At 41.5% G+C, this 20,248-nt stretch overlaps 1 protein-coding gene across 1 annotated transcript in view; it reads right to left on the reverse strand.

Moving 5' to 3' along the window:
* LOC116523069 (integrin alpha-X-like) overlaps positions 1–20,248 on the reverse strand; it is a 57,461-nt gene that overhangs the window by 25,815 nt on the left and 11,398 nt on the right. The window contains exons 4-13 of the mRNA XM_032238248.1: positions 19,990–20,063; positions 19,680–19,794; positions 17,648–17,775; positions 15,475–15,623; positions 15,227–15,380; positions 12,533–12,671; positions 11,549–11,634; positions 9,993–10,113; positions 9,177–9,313; positions 2,532–2,672 (exon numbers count right to left, since the gene is read on the reverse strand). Of these exons, the coding sequence (XP_032094139.1) occupies positions 2,532–2,672; positions 9,177–9,313; positions 9,993–10,113; positions 11,549–11,634; positions 12,533–12,671; positions 15,227–15,380; positions 15,475–15,623; positions 17,648–17,775; positions 19,680–19,794; positions 19,990–20,063 (1,244 nt within the window). The remainder of the gene's footprint in view (positions 1–2,531; positions 2,673–9,176; positions 9,314–9,992; positions 10,114–11,548; positions 11,635–12,532; positions 12,672–15,226; positions 15,381–15,474; positions 15,624–17,647; positions 17,776–19,679; positions 19,795–19,989; positions 20,064–20,248) is intronic.

The raw sequence follows: 20,248 nt of genomic DNA on the forward strand, positions 1-20,248 counted from the left end.
AAATTCAGGTGATCTTTTTTTTTAATATTTTTTTTTTTTTTTTTTGTTACATAGACAACACATACCCACAATGAAAAAAAACAAACAGAAAAAACCCATCATCACAGATAGCATGTCGTTTGGTTACAAGTGTTTTAACATTTATCATTCTTATACATTTATTATTTCATTTAATAGGTTATAATATACAGTTTGGGTTGCTTTGTTTACCATCCCTTCCTCCTGTTATAACACCACCTTATTTTCCCTTTCTTTTCTCCCTTCCTCCCTTCTCTACTTTCTTCCTTCCTGCTCTCCTTTACCTTCCTTCTCCCTGTACCTTTCTCCTACTCCTGCTCTTCCTCATCCCCTTCCTACCCTCTCTTCTCCTCTTTCTCTCCTTTCCATCCTCCTCTCCTTACCTCTTTCTTTTCAGCCTCTCTCCCTTCTCTACTTTCTTCCTTCCTCCTCTCCTTCCCCTTCCTTCTTCCCTTGCCTCTCCTTCGCTCCTACTCTTCCTCTTTCCCTTCCTACCCTCTCTCCTTCCTTCTCTCTCCCTTCCATCTTCCTTTCCTTTCCCTTTCCTTTCTCCCTCTCTCCCTTCTCTACTTTCTTCCTTCTTCCTCTCCTTCCCCTTCCTTCTTCCCTTGCCTCTCCTTCGTTCCTACTCTTCCTCTTTCCCTTCCTACCCTCTCTCCCTTCTCTCTCCCTTCCTTCTTCCTTTCCTTTCCCTTTCCTTTCTCCCTCTCTCTCTTCTCTACTTTCCTCCTTCCTCCGCTCCTTCCCCTTCCTTCTTCCCGTACCTTTTTCCTACTCCTGCTCTTCCCCTTTCTACCCTCTCTCCTCCTCTTTCTCTCCTTTCCATCCTCCTCTCCTTACCTCTTTCTTTTTTCCCCCATCTTCCTTTCATTCTCTCCTCCTTTCTCCCTTTCTTTTTCTACTATTGTTGGTGTGTCTATTTTAAATCTCAGTTTATGTTTCCTTGGGATGGTACTTCTGCCAACCCAGATATAATTTAGTATCATTTCTTATTCCCTTACCTTTGCTAATCTATCCTAACTATATTTCCCCCCACAGACACACTTTGTATCTCTCTATTGTATATATACTTATATATTTGATAAACACAACAATAAAAAACACAAAAAAACCACAACAAACATATGTTATAAAAAAAGTATATCAACTGGTTAAAAAAAGTTTTTGTGCATCTCTTCCATTAATTCATATTAATTCGAATATCTTAACTCAAATATTAACATCATCATACCTCCACTTTTAGTTGACTACAGTTATTTAAAATTCAGGTGATCTTAACACCAAGGACTACTTGTAATTGCAATAATGTCATGAGGATTGAGTTTGGGGTACAAATTCATTTTAGTGAGTAGTCAAATTTGCACAAGTGGAACCTATAATAAAGGGATTGTGTCAATACCCTGGCTGAAGACATCTTGTGCTGCCATGAACTTTGAGAGGGGGAAGGGAGGGGGAACTAGATAGGCTGGTAAACAGTCAAAACAAAAAGTTTTCTTGTGGGAACCAAGGTCATGCCAACAAGTAGCAGTTGAAAGTAGCCTTCCAGCTACTTTCACTGGACAATGTGACCAATGACATTTGGGGAGTGAAATATTTACTCTTTTAATTAGGGGAAAAACACAGGAACTTTTGGAATTGGTGCTCACTAGCTGTACCGATCTGATGTATCCAATAAACATGTTCTTTGAGGAATCGACCTGCCTCGGAGTTCTGATTTTAGTGGATGCGTTACTCAGAACGCTGAAGACTGCTTGTATATAATATAATATATTACATGTGTATGTATGTAAGTGTATATGTATTTATATGTGTATATGTATATATTTTGCTATGTATGGCTGTGAAAGTTGGACCATAAGGAAGGCTGAGTGTCAAAGAATTGAGGTCTTTGAACTGTGGTGCTGGAGAAGACTTCTGAGAGTCTCTTGGACTGCCAGGCGATCAAACTTGTCAGTCCTAGAGGAGATCAACCCTGACTGCTCTTTAGAAGGCCAGATCCTGAAGATGAAACTCAAATACTTTGGATACCTGATGAGAAGGAAGGACTCATTGGAGAAGAGCCTAATACTAGGAAACATTGAGGGCAAAAGAAGAAGGGGACAATATAGAAAATGAGGTGGCTGGATAGAATCACCGAAGCAATAGGCCTGAGCTTAAATGGACTCCAGAGGATGGTAGAGGACAGGAAGGCCTGGAGGAATGTTGTTTGTTGGGGTCACAATGGGTTGGACACAACTTCGCAACTAACAACAACAAACATGCATATTAGAAAGTTTTTGGCATTTGAAGCTAAGAAATGAAAGGCTATAGTCAGGTAGATGGGAAGGAGAAGGCTTGAAGATTTTGTCATGATCTGCCTCCTTTGGCAGAAATAACTGGGGGGGAAACCTGCTGAGATTACTCAGCATTTCCTCCCAAAAATGAACAGATGGAGGAAAAGACAATTCACCAAATGTGAGAAAGCTTCTTCTCAATCCTAGATTTCTCTTCCAGCCTCCGATGGTTTTACTCACCGTGCTGTTGATGGAGGAGACGTGGACAATCCCACCTAGGCTTCCATTGTAGTAATGAGGAGCCCCAATTAGAAGGAGGTCAGTATTTCCATCTTCGCTTAAGTCCACGGTGGCGAGTTCAGCACCAAAGTAAGAACCGACCTAAAAAGAAGAAAAGACGTTCTGTGGCAGTGATGGCGAACCTTTTTGCTCTGTTTTTGGCCAACCCCTCCACCAGGAGCACTCTGCAAGCCGCCCCCCCCCCCAAGGCACTATTCATGCCTTTTATTTGGGGAAAAAAACAAAAATAGGCCCATTCACGAAAAACGGACCATTTTGGGGAGGTTTGCAGAAAGCAAAAACTTTTTTTTTCCTTTTGGAAAGCTCTTTAGTTAGAGTGATTGATGAGAATTACATTGATCAAGTGCTGTGCCAGCAGAAACAAGTCTTAAGTGCTGCAGATTGTCAGATTTCCTTCTCCAGCACATGGATAAATACACCTTGAAACATCTACATATCTACCTACTCTCTCTCCCACCCTCCCTACCTACTGTATTTCTCTCTCTTTCCATCTCTCCCTTTATCTACCTACCTACCTACCTACTCTCTCTCCCTACCTACCTACCGTATTTCTTTCTCTCTCTATCCCTCTACCTACCTACCTACTCTCTCTCCCTCCCTACCTACCTACTGTATTTCTCTCCCTCTTTCTATCCCTCTCTCTACCTATCTACTCTCTTTCTCTCCCTACCTACCTACTGTATTTCTCTCTCTCTCTCTCTCCCTCTATCTACCTACCAACTCTTTTTAAAAAATTCCTCTTCAAAACCTTGGTGCATCTTATACCCTGGTGTGTCTTATACTCCGAAAAATATGGTAGTAAGTGCACAAAATAATAAATTTCCTTTTTTATATATCTTCTTCTTGTAGGTCATTCTTTGGGGCAAAGAATTCAGTGACATTGACTTGGCCACTCCCACCCAGTAACATGACTGCCAAGCTACTCCCACAAAATAGGCCACACCTACAGAATAGGTTCTAAAAAATTTTGAAACCCACCAATGAACTATATGTATATTCGCTGCAAAGAAAAATAAAGCTACTTATTTCTATGTCTTTTCTTTCTTTCTTGTTCTGCTTTTTGCCTTTCTCCCCCTCCCTTTTTTCATTTCCTTTTTCTTTATGAATTCTTATTGGTTATTAATCTCCTTTTCAAAAGTCTTAATAGAAGAATTATTCAAGAAAATAGGTCACAGAGCTGAGCTGGTTGCTTTGTGGTCAGCCATTTTTAGGGAAGTGCTGAGCCGCAGAGAAAAACTGTCCAGCAATAAATAGCTTGTTTAGGCAATCCACCCACTCTGGTGTGTGTGTGTCTGTGTGTCTGTGTGTCTGTGTGTCTGTGTGAGTGAAGAGATCAGTCATAGGACAACACAATACTGTGCTAACACCAATTGAACTTTGACTGTTAGTTGACTAAATTCTTATGTATCATCATCACTTTAGCCATGGTCTATCCACTGCAGGATGAAGGCCTCTTCCGCATGTTTCCAACCAATATGGTCCTGAGCTTTCTTTCACCAATTAGGCCCGCCATACTTGCAAATATTGTCAATCCATCTTGTTTTAGGTCTCTTTTGTGGAAGAGGACTGAGTAGTGCTCCAGGAACACCATTCAGGTGACTTTGAGGATACAGATAAACCTCCAAGTGCTTCAACGACCCTCTAAGGTTAAGGTAAAGGTTCCCCTCGCACATATGTGCTAGTCCTTCCTGACTCATCTCTGCTTCAAAGCCAAAGAGCCTGTGCTGTCTAAAGACATCTCCATGGTCATGTGGCCGGCATGGCTAAACACCAAAGGTGCACAGAATGATGTTACCTTCCTACCAAAGAGGTCCCTATTTTTCTACTTGCATGCTTTCGAATTGCTAGGTTGGCAGAGGTTTGGACAAATAATGGGAGCTCACTTCATTACACAGCGCCAACCTTTCTGATTGACAAGCTCAGTGTCTTAGCCACTGAACCATCGTGTCCCTCCCATGACCCTCTTAAAGGATGTAAATGAGCAGCTGCCTGCAAGGAGTATAAATCCTTCCATTCCCCATTGTCCTGTCAGAGCTGAAGAAGCTTCTTGGATGAGAAGCAAAACGTCTTTAAGAAAAAACAAGAAAGTGCAGTTGCCTCCTTAAAAAAACACCTTTGGGATTCCATGGAAAAGGTTTTCGCCAAGCTAAGGATAACTTTCAAGGAGAAACTCCCCCCATGCCTGATGAGAAAAGTTCTCGATCTGTGTGTGCTACCTGCTCTAACATATACCTGTTAAAACCGTGACCCGTCAAAACCGCGGTAGACAAAAGCGCACTCGACGAAAGCGCGTACCTGACGTCATCAGCAGCGCGACGAAAAAAATTAAAAATAAATTAAATTGAAATTAAAATAAAATTAAAGCAAGCCGATTCACATAAAGGTAAGAGTTAGGGTTAGGGTTAGGGTTAGGGTTAGGGTTAGGGTTAGGTTAAGGGTTAGGGTTAGGTTTAGGGTTAGGTTTAGCGTTAGGTTAAGGGTTAGGTTTAGGGTTAGGTTTAGGGTTAGGTTTAGGGTTAGGTTTGGGGGGGGTTAGGGTAAGGTTTTCGCTTTAATTTTAAATTTACCGCTCACAGCGTGATGTTTTCGTCGCGCTGTGATGACGTCACGTACGTGCTTTTGTCAAGCGCGCTTTTGTCTACCGCGGTTTTGTGGTGGAACTGTCAAAACATGGATTCTAACCTCGCGATTGATACAAAAGTTATGAGTGGCACAAAGAGCCATGGAAAGACACATGCTTGGCATTACAAGAAAAGATAGAAAGACCTGCACATGGATTAGAGAAGGAAAGTCTACAATGCCATCAAAATTGGCATTGTAAATTGAAAAGGAAATGGGCTGGTCACATAGCAAGAAGCACTAATGGCAGGTGGACCAAAGCAGTCATAGAATGGATCCTATTCGATCAAAAGCATCCACTAAAGAGACCTAAAGCAAGATTCTTGTGAACATGTAGCAATAATAAGCCTTTTTTCTGAGTTGAACTCAAAAAAATGGCTATTTGATATTTGCGCCTGACAATCACAGAGGTTTTGGATAAACCGGAGGCATTGCGGTGGGAACGGCTGGGAAAATAAATAAGGAGCATCGCGAAAAACCCAGCCACGAACCGTCATCCCGAGGCCTTTGGGCCAAAACTGTCCTGAAAGGCTGGTGAAGAAAGAGAGGCATTTCGAACGACCATGAGGAGCAAGGCAAGCTCTTTGGCAGGTCCTAAACAAGCTCTCCAGACCGGCAGCGGGGGTGCCGGCCATCTTCAATGACCGCTCTGGAGCTGGGGCATCTAGACCAAAATTGGAGCTGGAGCAGTGATCAGACGGAGTGTTGGGACCAGGAGAAAGGCTGGCCGACCCAAGAGTAAAGAAAAATTTAAATTTGGAACTTAAAAAGATTGGTCCAGAGCCGAAGTGGCGCAGTGGTTAAATGCAGCACTGCAGGCTACTTCAGCTGACTGCAGTTCTGCAGTTCGGCTGTTCAAATCTCACCGGCTCAGGATTGACTCAGCCTTCCATCCTTCCGAGGTGGGTAAAAATGAGGACCCGGATTGTTGTTGGGGGCAATATGCTGACTCTGTAAACCGCTTAGAGAGGGCTGAAAGCCCTATGAAGCGGTATATAAGTCTAACTGCAATTGCTATTGCTATTTAAAACAGCGACTAAGTGTCACTTGGAATACAAAGGGAGGGAAAAGAAAGCGGGGGGGAATGGTGACTGCCCACAAAGATTGTGGCTAATATAATTGGAACTGGAACATCTAAAAAAGGGGGAAAGAAACGGGGAAAACAGAAAAATAATTACTGGATTTGGAACTTTTGGTTTTTGAAAACTCTGACAATTTATTGGTTTGACTGTCTGTGGGATTGTAAAAGCCATCTGCTTGAGAAAAGCAACATCTGGAAACTAAGTACAGTGGAAAAACGACCTTGAACACAGAAATGATAAGTGGAAGATTTTCTAAGGAGTGTATGGCCATTTCCTGTTGTTGGACTTTGTTTTGCCAAGGCTGAGAAAGAAAGTTAAAAACCTTGAAACCAACTGCTTTACTTTGGGGTTGGATATTATAGCTGGAAAAATTTGGAAATAAGAAAGAGACTTAATTAAGCGTGGTAAAATATAAAAACATTAAAAAAAACTTGTGTTAAATTTGAACATGGAGCGTGGGATGTATGAAGAGTTACTCAAAATGTTAAAATGCATGTACAACACTTAAATGTATTAAAGAACCAGAAAAATAATTGAAATATATAGAACAGGAAGTAGGAGAGAAACTGACAAAGAGAAACACAAATGAGAGGCAAGAGGTTAACAAGGAGGGGGTGGGGAATCTGAAAATAAAAACATGTTAAATAATTCTATTAAGATTTATAGAGACTCAAAAAGAGCAGAGAGGAAAAAAGAAAAATGCTATCCAAAACAAGAAAAAAATAAAAAAAATAAAGAGAGAAACAGTGGGAAGCAAAAAAGAGAAATCCTAGAGAGGGTTACTCAAATAATTCATAGAAGAATGATAGGGAAAATCCAGAAGAAAAGTTATAATACATATAAAGGGGGGGGGGGAGAAAAAAAAGGAATTCAAGAGTGGGGGATAGAAGGACAAATAGAAAACTGTTGAAAAATGGAACATCAAAGAGCAAGAGACGAATTAAGAGAAAAAAGCTAGGAAAGGAGGAAGGGAAAGAAGAGATGTATTGGTAGAAAATGAAATATGCTAATGCTGCTAATGATACATAGTTAAATAAAATAACATTGTTAATTGTGGATAGCCAATTAAGTAAAATGCTTGTTCTATTAAAATTGAATTTGATGATATATGATATATATATAGATAGAAATTAGAATAACAAATGGAAAATGAAATGATAAATTTGGTATATTTTTCAGAAATGGTGAAAAGTAATATTGCCTAAGTGTTAAGAAAAAATTAAATTTAAGATGAAAATATGGGAAGAAAATAATGGGGCTGAAATTGGAATGGTAATGTGATGCAAAATAAATTATATATAAGAGAGAATGTAAAAGGGGGAAACCATTATTTGTAAAAAGAATTTAAAATTGTAACAAAAAATAAAAAAAATATTGCAAAAAAAATTACAGATGTTTTATTAGCTGAGGATCTGATGATCAAAGGGAGCCTAATTCTATTATTAAGAAACTAGCCAGATCTACAGATCTTCTTAACAGAAGCTTATTATTCTGGAAACTGGGAAAAGGCCTCATTCTGCACTCTTGTCAAGGTGTAGATGCTCTTCCTTGGGAGCAGTGCTCAGTTCCCATGCCGTCTTCCATTACAAGGGTGGCCAAATTACATTTCTTTCACCAAACTTTTAATAGTTAATGAATACTTGAGTTGATTTTGATTTATGACTTGGCATTTTTGTACTGCATTTTTACTGAGTCTTAGCCACCTTAAAAGGCTTGTGATTGAGTAGAAAAATGGGGTCTGTCAAATAAATTAGTAAATAAATCAAGTTGTCTAATTCAGTGATGGTGAACCTTTTCAGCACCGAGTGCCGAAAAGGGAGTGCATGTGCACTCGTTGGGGACGGGTCCCAGAAGAGAAACTGCCAAGTGGGCATGCACGCGCCAGGAAATGAAGTTCCGGTCAGCACCGGCCAGCTTGTCTTCCAGTTACTGGCATGCATGCGTGTAAAACAATCAGCTGGCCAGCGTGCATAGGCACAATGGACACCGGAAGACCAGTTTTTCCCGTTTCTGGCACTGCTGCACCTGCAAAAAAGCAGCTGATCGTCGCATGCGCATACATGCCAGAAACCCAGAAGACGAATGGGCAACACTACATGTGCCAGCCAATATGGCTCCTCATGCCACTTCGGGCACACATGTCATAGGTTCGCCATCATGGGTCTAGTTAATGTTGCATTCCAATCCTCATTAGGCCCAATCAACAAATCCAACAGTATACAGGCAATCCTTGAATTATTCTATAATTATAACTGAGCCTGAAATATGGTTATAAGTCACGGTGGTCATTAACTGGGTCACCATAGGACTGTGCCTGGTTTTATAACTTTTTTTTTGCTGCAGTTGCTAAGCTGCAATTGCTAAGCAAATGCAGTGGTTAATAAACCTATTTTTGTCAATGGCAGTGTCTGCTGGAAATAGGACAAGAAATTCACACACATACATACACACAAGTGAAAATTGTAGCCATATAACCATATAATGCTGCAAACAGTCATAAATGCAGGCCAGCTGCCAAGTGCCCAAAATGCAAACACAGGACTGCAGTTGTGTATGAGGTTGTGCAGCCATTGGAACTTCAGAACTGGGTTGTAAGTGGCTCTGGGGAAGTTTGTCATAACTCTGAATGGTTGTTAAGTGACTGGTTGTTAAGTGAGGACTACCTGTACTGAGGACTCCCCTACTTGAATTTTCTCTGGTAACAATTCTTTCTCTTCAATCTATGCCTATGTTCTAATAGAACCTCTGTGGGATGTAGACTAATTATGAATTTAGAACTATGACACGCTGTCCTTGATGCAAAACAACAGTTCTATGAAGTTTTACAATCCTTCTGGTACGACAGTGAAGGTTGATCTACATTCCGTTTCCTATCCTCCCTTACCTGTTGACCCTGAATATTCCCTGTTAAGCGTCCACTCTTGCTTTCAAAGACCAGGACTTGGCCAACATGCTGGAACCGAGGAGCTCCGGTGATATAGAAGGTCCTTTCGTGAAAGCGAGCTAAAGCCACAGAGTATCCTGTCCAGAAAAAAGAAGAAACAATCTGCGTTTCTTGGATTTGACCAATTTAGCACTTTGGGGCAGAGGGTGGAGAAAAAGTCTGTTCTGACCTAGGCTTCCCCAAACCACAAAGCAGATTCCTTTTCCTGACCAAAAAAATCCTTTTTATTAAGTTATTATGAATTCCTCACATTCATATCCAGCAAAGTCTTTCAAGGGAGGATTTACAGTCACAGACCTTATCTAACTTGGAGAGCTGCCAGGCCGGTATCTTCAAAACTTGGCAAGGAATCTGGAGAGTCACAAACCAATTAAGCAGACTAATTGTCTCCTGCAAACTCCACTCCCCTTTCACTCTCTTTTTATTTCCTCAGGGAGGACCATTCATCGTCCTCCTGTGCCCTTACTCCCAAGTCGACCCCTGTTCTTTAGCTGTTCCCTTCAGCTGGCAACTCTGCGCATGCGCACACTGGGAACAGGCTCCAGCTGTTCCTCTGCCTCACTGATGTCTGACTCTGAAGGCAGCTGATAAAAGTCAGACAGCCCCATCTCTGCCTCCGATGCAGAGCCCTCATCAGAGTCCTCTCCAGACTTCAGGACTGGCCATGTTCCTCCCCAACCTCCTTAGTGTCCGAATCTGCTACCAGCTCCGCTGGCCGCTGGCAAGCCACAACCAAGACCAGTCTCCATCACTCACCTATGTAGGACTCACTGATACTGATGTTCAGGAATTGGGTCTGAGGAGGTTCTCCAAAGGATGATACTTCTAATCCTCCAGTCCAGCTATAAGCACCGACAACCCCAGTCACTGCATGTTCCTGAAGAGAAAAAGAAACAAGGAAGAGATGAAAGCGGAACAATTTATCTATCCTCATACACACATGTAGCCTTGTCACCCAGTAGAGGTGATCCTCAATTTATGAAACTGAGCCCAAAATCTTTGTTGTTAAGTGAGACATTTCTCAAGTGACTCTTATCCTATTTTACGTCCTTTCTTGCCCCAGTCATTAAGCAAATCACTGCAGTTGTTAAGCTAGTGACACGGTTGTTAAGTGAATCTGTCTTCTCCATGGACTCAGCTTGTCAAAACGTTGTAAAAGATGATCACGCAACCTAGGGGCACTGCAGCCGTCATAAATATGAACTGGCTGCCAAGTGTCTGAATTTTGATCACATGATCGTGGGGATGTTGCAACTATCATGAGTGTGAAAAACGGTCATAAATCACTTTTTTCAGTGCCACTGTAATTGCAAACAGTCTCTAAATGAACTGTTGAAAATTGAGGCCTACCTGCACCAAAGAAATGTAAAAGAGCCATGTGCTTGGTTTTTTTATTGTATTGCACTCAAAGTCCCTCTGTGAGATAGTTCAAAAATGTGGAAAAATAAATAAATAAATCCCCATTCCCTCACCCACAAGGAAACTACCCATGTTTCCCCGAAAATAAGACAAGGTCTCATATTATTTTCCAGTTAGGAAACTTATTTTCCAGTTAGGTCTTATTTGTGGGGGAGGGAAATGATACTAAATTCGTCCATCTGGCTAATGAACTTAACTGGGGCTGGTTTTTGTGGTAGGGCTTATATTATGAGCATCCTGAAAAATCATGATAAAGCTTATTTTTCCAGTTGGGTCTTCTTTTCAGGCAAACATGGAACATACAGATTTTAATGACTGATTTTCACTCTTGCCTACTGGGTTCAGAGTAGTTACTACAGGATTCTTTTTTTTAAAAAAAAAAAGTATGATTCTTTTCCTTAAAATAGTGGTAAACAAACTGTGGGTCACTTGTGACTTTCATCTGTGAAAATAGACAAGATGAAAATTTTCTCCCCCCTTTTTCCTTTGGGTTTAGAGAAGTACTCCAGGCCAGAATGTGCTCTCTAGGGAGAACTAGGCAGGCAGGAACTGAAGCGAAGCAGGTTGCAGTAACAAACAACCTTTATTGTAACAGCTAACAATGCAACGTGCAAGGCAACTCCCAAACTCGCAACAACAACTGTATATAGTAGCTGTCAGACGGCTGAACCAATCAGTGTTTTCCCACTGACAGGCTGCTCTCGTCTTAGCCAATCAGGGGAGTTCTGCAGCCGGCATGGCTTTTGAAAGTGTCATAAGTCCGAGGACTTAAAACATCCATCCCCATGCCTTAAAATCCCAAGTCTCTGCTTTTTTTAGCCTTTTTTTTTTTAATATGACAAAAGCTTATATTTTCACAAAGGATATAAATTAGTATTGTGTTGCCTACTCACTGGTGTAAGAAGGGCGCTGAATCCACCTTGGGAAAATTCTTTCTCGAAAAAACTGGCTGAGGCATTAGGTGATGGCTTAGAGACTCCTTTTTCAAAGAAGAAAAATGACGAATAAGAGCAAATATTGGCAACAGAATCAAAATACTTGAAATCTACAAATCATGTGATAAATTTATGCATTGCTGATGCTGCCTGTGGCTACTATGAACCTCGCTGCTTTAAGGCCTGTTGTGTGATGTCAGGATTGTGGAGTCCTCGAGTTACGACTATAACGGAGCGTCCCCATTATGGTCATAAGTTGTAAGGGTTGTAAAATGGATCAGTTACATAACCAACCTGATTTCAGGACATTTTTAACAGCAGCCGGTAAGCAAATGCGACAGTGATTAAGTGCGGACATTGTGGCCGTTATGCAAATGCAGTCATTAAACAAACCGTTTTTTCACTATGGTACTGTGTTGCCAAAAAAAACCCAGAAAAGCCAGTTTTCCATGTTACCAAGCACCTGAAGTGCAGTCATGTGACCATGAGGAGGGGGCACTGTTAGAACTTCGAATCCAGATTATAAGTACCATTAGAGGTAGGTTGTAATTTTGACTGGTCACTAAGCGGCCAGTCAGAAGTCGAGCAGTACCTGTAGTAACATTATGAATGAAGCAAATGCTCTTGTTCCCTCAATGAGCATGCCGTTTGCCAAATTTTAGAAGTTTCATTTAGCTTTTTATTATCTTTTTCAGTTCTCTAGAGATGGGCTGAATTATTGCTCCCCTGAAAAATGAAGGTGGGTTGGCTCTCCATCCAATAATATTTACCTCAGCCTTGAGATAAATTATTTTTAAATTATTTTCAGCCTTGAGATAAATCCAGAGAACAGGGAAGCTCTTACAGTTTGCCAGAGAAAGAAACTTTAAGCATTAAAAAATAAACAAATCACCCTCCAAAGAGCATCAGAAAGGGAATGATTGGAAAATCATGAGTTCAAACCTTCAATATTAAAGATCTTATCCTTCAGCTGTTTCTGAAGCTGTTCAAGGGCGTCAAAACTTTTCACCGAGAAAACATTTTCATTTGACGAAGCAATTCTGCGTAACTCATCTTGAGCTGTCAAGAAATTCTCACCAACCTGATAGATACAAAGGGGAGGGCGGGAGAGGGATACACTGGATAATATATCTATGGAAATTCTCTGTCATTCAGGTCAAGGTTGTCCCAAAGGTGCTTTTTCAATAAGTAACTGGATTTTGTTTTGTTTTTCCTTGAAAATGTTTTGCTTCTCATCCAAGAAGCTTCTTTGGCTCTTGAAGCTTCTTGGATGAGAAGTGAAGAGCTGAAGAAGCTTCTTGGATGGGAAGCGAAATGTTTTCAAAGAAAAACCCAGAAAATCCAGTTGCCTCTTGAAAAAGCACCATTGGGATTAGATAATATAGATAGTCCTTATTATCACAATCGAGTCCCAAATTTCTGTAAAAGTCGCAAAAGGGGATCAGAGGATCTTGGGTACACTGCAAATAAATGCTAGTTGCAAGCCATTAAAATTTAATGATATGACTACAGGGATGCTACAACACTCATAAGTGTGATAAAGGGTCATGTCACTTTTTTCAGTGCTGTTGTAACTTTGAACAGACACTAAATGAGTGATTGTAAGTTGAGGACTACCGGTAAGAACAAATTTGTACTAACTTCCCAGAACCTTACATTCTTTTCCCTTTCTAGCTACCAATTAGGCCAATTTCATCCAAGATATTTCCTGGACTTAAAAGTGACTTCCAATACATCATTCCCACAGTCTTCCTTGAAAAGTCAAAAGTCAAGCAGAAATATTGGTTATCTTGCTTTTAGTCTTACAACTTTTTAAAACTACTTTGTTATTCTGCCCAACAATAGACAAACATGGGTGAAAATGGGTGGATTCCCCCTTCATACTAAGTTGGGGTTTGGTTTATCCAGATGTATAGGCCACAGTGGTTGGGCTTGCAAAACATGCTAAGCCCATGATGACGAACCTATGGCACGCAGCACTCTCTCTGTGGGCACACGAGCCATAGCCCCAGTTCAACTCCACCGTGCATGTCCATGCGCCTCCCGCCAGCCAGCTGGTCTTCAGGTTTCTGCAAGCACAAGGCGCAGGGCATGTGCGGGGGCTGTGTGAGGTGTGTGCGGAGGACAGGGCCCATGAAGGGGTGGGGTGTGGGGGGCAGGGCACAGGCGGGGCACAGGCACACATTGCATTTTGGGATTTCAGGCACACGTACGCACGCTTTGGGCACTCGTTCCGAAAAAGGTTAGCCATCACTGCGCTAAGCCATAAACCAGGACCTCACCACTACCATGCTTTGTGCAGCAGATCAAGAATCATCCTCCAAAAGTGGACAATGAGGATATCCAGTTTGGGGGCAGATATCAAAGATTTTGAGGAGTAAAATCTCTTCTCCACAAGTTCTCAAGAAACAATAATTTTAAAAAGTTCTCCAACGGTTGACCATTATTTCACAGTTACTAAAGAGATGTTGATGGGCCACACCAGTGATGGGTTGCAGGAGGTACGCCCCGATACCGGAGCCTGCCTGGAGCACCAGATACCGTTCCGGTACAGTGTTCCAGATGGCCCACCTGCCTGCCTGAGCTCCTTACCAGTCTTTTAAGTCTTCGGCACTTCCGCGCACGCACACGGTGCGTATAGCACCTGCCTGACACTCTGCTGAGCAGCTGGAGCATCACGGAGGCTCACAAAGGTGGTAAGACGAATGTGCGTGCTGCACATGTGCGTGCGTGCTGTGTGTGTCCATGTGGACGCCGCCAGGCCCGTTCCAACCGTACCAGTTGGAACGGGATCCGGAATCCACCTCTGGGCCACACGTAGCCCTGAACCGTATTTTTTATATATATTTCTGCCATATAACAAATGTTTGTTTATGGCAGAAATATATTAAAAAATACGGTTTTCGTTTGAGCCTGGATTCGTATCTTGATATACCAATACACTGTTTGGTTTTGACTCAGGATTATTTGTGCGATTTAGTTCCTTGGAAAATGAAATAATTTTACCTATCCTATGCACTTTGTCTCCTTGAATCATCCTGCTAGAGCAGGATTTCCCAACATGGCAATTTTAAGAAGAATGGATTTCAAATCCCAGAATTCTTGAGCAGAAGCTCTTGAGCTTCCAAAATTCTTAGACCATCTTTCCCCAACCTGATGTTCTCTAGACCGACTTCAACTTCTAAAATGTTTAACCAGCAATGGCAAAATCATCAGGTTGTTCAATATTGTCTTGAACCCTTTGAAGAAGCTCCTAAAGTTGTCTAGATTTTGCCCAGTGGAGTGCGTCCAGCCTCTCTTAGTAGACAAGGAATGCTCAAAGTTTCATGTTTAATAAAATCAGATGGTGACAAGATGACAGTGACTAGAGGTACCATTACTAATTCCCACATGTCCTTGTTTGAAGTCCACCTAGAGCAGTATTTTCAACCTTGGCAACTTCCGAATATGTGACTACAAGTACCAGGAAGTTCTTCAATGGCCATGTTGGCTGAGGAATTCTGGGATCTGCAGTCCACAACCAGCATGGCCAGTGATGAGAATTCTGGGAGTTGGAGTCCATGCATCTGGAAATGGTCAAGATTCGGAAACATTGATCTAGAACCACTGCTCCACCCGATTTCCCTGCATGCATACCCCGATGGCATAGCGAGTTATTCCTTTTTTGTTGGCAGCTTCTGTCGCCTGTTCAAATGTCGTGCTTCTGTCATTGGAGATGCCATCCGTCAGGACAATGAGCAGCTTCTTGCTGTGAGGGCGCATGCCATGATTTGTTGTGAAGACTTTGTCTCTGTAAAGAGAACCACAACTGAGTGGGTCTATAAGGTACATCGGAGGCTTTTCCCTCCCTCCCTCCCTCCCTCCTTCCCTTCTCTGGTACTCACACCACATAGACAATAGCTGAAGGAGTGAAGGTTTGTCCCTTGTAACGTTTGAAGTTGTGGATAATATCTTTAATCTTTTCTCTAGTGTTGTTATAGGTTGCGAAATCAAAAACAACCGAGTATAAGGAAGAGTACTGAACTGCAGCAAACTGGGGATAGAAAAAGAAAAAAGATACTTGTGTGTACGTGTGTATAATGCACACATATACACACACACACACATACTGTATGCATATATACACAGCATATATAAATATTTTGAACATAGACAGGAAAGAAACAAGAATAGTAGATAACTAAGAGCTGCGGTGACACAGTAGTCAGAATGCAGTACTGCAGGCTATTTCTGCTGCCTGCCGGCTGCCTGCAATTTGGCATTTCAATTCCCACCAGGCTCAAGGTTGGCTCAGCCTTCCATCCTTCCAAGGTCAGTAAAATAAGGACCCAGGTTGTTGGGGTCAATATGCTAACTCTGTAAACCATTTAGAGAGGGCTATAAAGCCCTGTGAAGTGAAATATACAGTAAGTCTAAGAGCTTTTGCTAACCACCAAAAGGAGACACATCACAAAATTTAGTCATATTCCCCATCTATTCTCAGAGTTGTCAGAAGTACAGCTACTGTTATTTGCATCACATATTCATTCTTTGAAATCCAATAAAAATCTGATTTATCTTTCTGTGAATTTCACATTAAAATTTTATCAGTGACCTTAGTCCAGTGACAAATCAAGGAAGAATTTCCACTATTGAGTAATTGGCTTAGTATCTAAAACTCAAAATATAATAAGTTCCCTTTTTGTTTAATGTTGACCTAGCACCTTCCCTGATATTTAGTAACTTCCCTGATACCGTGTTTCTCCGATAATAAGAGAGGGTCTTATTTTGTTTTGACCCACGAAATAAGCGCTTGGTCTTATTTTTGGGGAGGTCTTATTATTTTTGAGGTGCAGGGGGCTGCGAGCATGGGCTCCTCATGGCTGCTGCTGTGTTGCAATATTTTCGGGGAGGGTTTATTTTTTTGGGGGGAGTGCTTATTTTAGCGCATGAGCTCAAAAGCCCGATTGGGCTTACTATCCGGGGAGGTCTTGTTTTGGGGAAAACAGGGTACAATGTTTGGTTCTCCTGCACTTATTATGGGAGCTACAGATCCATAGCAATAGATGTTGGGGAAACTCTGGTAATGTTCTCTTAATGACCCCTCACCTTTCTTCCTGCAGCCTCAATTCTTAAAAATATTACTACAGGTAGTCCTCAACTTACAACCACAACTGAGGCCAAAATTTAGGTTGCTAAGTGAGAATTTTGTTAAGCAAGTTTTGCCCCATTTTACAACTTTTCTTGTTATATTTGTTAATCACTGCAGTCCTTAAATCAAGTTGTTAAATGAATCTGGCTTCCCCACTGATTTTGCTCATAAGCAAGGGGCTCATGTGACCCTGGGGCAGTGGAACCGTCATAAATGTGAGTCAGTTGTCACACGTTCAAATGTAAATCACATGACCATGGGGATGCTGCAATGGTCACAAGTGTGAAAAATGGTCGTAAGTCACTTTTTCAGTGGCATCGTAACTGCAAATGGTCACTAAATGAACTGTTGCAAGTCGAGTACTCCCTGTACATAGGAAATCCATATAGTCAATTATTCTCAACCCACTAGATGTGTTGAACCTCCAGGATGCCAAATGTAAAAAGTCAGGATGGAAAACCACAGCCATAATAAGTAGCAAAGAATCAAAGTTGCTCTACAGGCTGGCCCCATCCTCTGCAGACTAACCCCATCCTCCAAATAGAGGGAGGAATATAGAAGAACAGAGAGAGAGACAGACAGACAGACAGGCAGGCAGGCAGGCAGGCAGAGACACACAAAGAGAGAGACAGAGAGAGAGAGACAGCGAGAGACAGAGAAATAGAGAGAGACAGAGAGAGACAGAGAGAGAGAGTGACAGAGAAAGAGAGAGAGACAGAGAGAGACAGAGAGAGAGAGAGAAACAGAGACAGAGAGACAGAGAGAGAGATGCACAGAAAGAGCCATGATTGGGTAACTAGCCAATGTTGGGTAGCATAGAGCAGCTCTAAAGCAAAACATGCAGAAAGCCAAGCTCTAGTTATTCCATAAAGGGGTTGAAATTATCAGTCCCACATGCCCCGCATGCTCTCAAATCTTGCTCTCACCTGCACATCTGCATCAGCCACCGAGTCCATCAGGTTCAGGAAGAAGTTCTTCATGATGTGGAGGTCACTGTCTACAATGCTCCCAGAATCATCGTATAAAATCACAGCGTCCACACCGAAGACACACTCTGGGTAGACAAGAAGGAAGAGAGATTGAATCACTTTAGCATTACCTTAGCAAATTTCCAGATGTTGGTGGGAAATTTTTTCCTGGGTTTCCTATATTTGGCATATACATTTAAAGATAGATTGGTAGAGGAAGGGAGGGAGAGAAAGAGAGAGCGATGGAGAGAGAGAAATAGAGAGAGGATAGATAGATAGATAGATAGATAGATAGATAGATAGATAGATAGATAGATAGATAGATAGATAGGTAGGTAGGTAGGTAGGTAGGTAGGTAGGTAGGTAGGTAGGTAGGTAGGTAGGTAGGTAGGCAGGCAGGCAGGCAGGCAGGCAGGCAGGCAGGCAGGCAGGCAGGCAGGCAGGCAACAAAACAAACAAACAAACAAATATTCTTCACTCATTTTAAAGAAAATTGATCTCTCTGCTTGGTAGCAGAATCCAAGGGAAATTTCTTTTTTTTAACCCCTTCTTCTGTATAATTACAGGTAGTCCTTGGCTTATGACCACAATTGAGATACAGTTTATGTTGCTAAATGAGAAATTTGTTAAGTGAGTTTTGCCCCATTTTACGATGTTTCTTGACCCATTTGTTAAGTGAATCGCTGCAGTTGTTAAATTAATAACAATGTTGCTAAGTGAAGCTGGCTTTCCCATTGACTTTGCTTGTGAGATGTTTGCAAAAGGGGATCATGTGACGCTGGGACATTGCAACCATCATAAATATGAACCAGTTGTCAACCATCCAAATGTAAGCCACATGTCCATGGGGATGCTGCTCAGAATTGTGAAAAATGGTCATGTCCCTTTTTTCAGTGCTGTTGTAAATTTGAATGTTCACTAAGTGAACTGTTGTAACTCGAGGACTATCTGTACTTTTTCACAGTTATGAATGTTGCAGCATCCTTATGGTCAAAATTCAGATACTTGGCAACTGACTCACATTTATGACGGTTGCATTATCCCGGTGTCCCCTTTTGCAATTTTTTTGACAAGCAAAGTCAATGGGGAAGCTGGAGTCACTTAACAACCATGTTACTAACTTAACAACTGCAGTGATTCACTTAACAACTGTGGTAAGAAAGGTCGCAAATGGGGCAAAACTCATTTAACAACTGTCTCACTTAGCAACAGAAATTTTGGACTCAATTTTGTCGTAAGTCAAATATTACCTGCACATCCCAGTCTGGTTTCTTAATATGGCTGAATGAGATACCTACCTCTGGCAATAAATTGTGGGTGTCGCAAGAGGTCACCAATAATTATTTAATGTGCTATCATTGACATTTTTACTGTCAAGGAGAAGAATAATTCCTTGCAGAACATTTTGCCTTGGCTAACTTCTAAGAGATATGGGTGCCATTTTTATCCTTTCTCAAGTAGCAAAGATCTTGGCACAATCTAGCTTTCGAATCTAATGTGCAAAATGCAAATGCACAATTTAAAAAAGATGTTGAGATTCTAATAAGAGTGCAGATAAGAGGAACAAAGATGATTAGGGGAGTGTATAAAGAACGGTTGCAGGAACTGGGCATGGCTAGTCTAGTGAAGAAAAGGACCAGGGGTGACATTATAGCAGTGTTCCAATATCTCAGGGGCTGCCACAAAGAAGAGGGAGTCAAGCTATCCTCCAAAGCACCGAAGGGTAGAACAAGAAGCAACGGGTGGAAACTAATCAAGGAGAGAAGCAGTTTAGAACTAAGGAGAAATTTCCTGACAGTTAGAACAATTAATCAATGGAACAACTTGCCTCCAGAAGTTGTGAATGTTCCAACACTGGAGATTTTTAAGATGTTGGATAACATATTTGTTTGAAGTGCTGTAGGGTTTTCTGTCTAGGCAGGGGTTTGGGCTACAAGACCTCCAAGGTCCCTTCCAACTCTGTTATTCTATTGTATTCTATTCATCTGACCTTGGAAAGCTGGCTGGATCTCCTTCACATTTGCATCGAAGCCATTCAGAATATAGCAGATGCCGTTCAGATAATCGAGTTGTCCACATCTTCGTTCCCAAGTGGGACCACAGGCCTGTGTGTCAACACAAACAGCTCTTGTAAACTTTGGCAGAGTCAACAAGAATTCTCCATTATACACCCAGAGCAGCTCAGTCTTTCTGAGCGATGGGCTCACATTCTCTACAACAGACACAGATTATAGGATTCATACTAATATTTTTTATTGTGTTTAGATTGTCTTTTAAAATTCTATTTGAGTGTCACTTACCATTATTTTGGATTCAGACGCTTCATCAGCAGCCAATGAAAGACCTAAAGATATTCTAGGAACAACCTTGGCATCTGAAAAGATAGAATAGAGGGTTGGACTAGAAGACCTCCAAGGTCCCTTCCAACTCTGTTATGCTGTTATTCTGTTTTCCTCTATTTCACAGACTTATCACTTTAAAACACACACATCTAACTAAGGTAGGCTTTTTAAAAAATAAATAATAGCTCATGATGGATTTTGTTGGTCTTATTTGTGG

Source organism: Thamnophis elegans, chromosome Z (genome assembly GCF_009769535.1).
Source record: "Thamnophis elegans isolate rThaEle1 chromosome Z, rThaEle1.pri, whole genome shotgun sequence".
NCBI classification, from domain to species: Eukaryota; Metazoa; Chordata; class Lepidosauria; order Squamata; family Colubridae; genus Thamnophis; species Thamnophis elegans.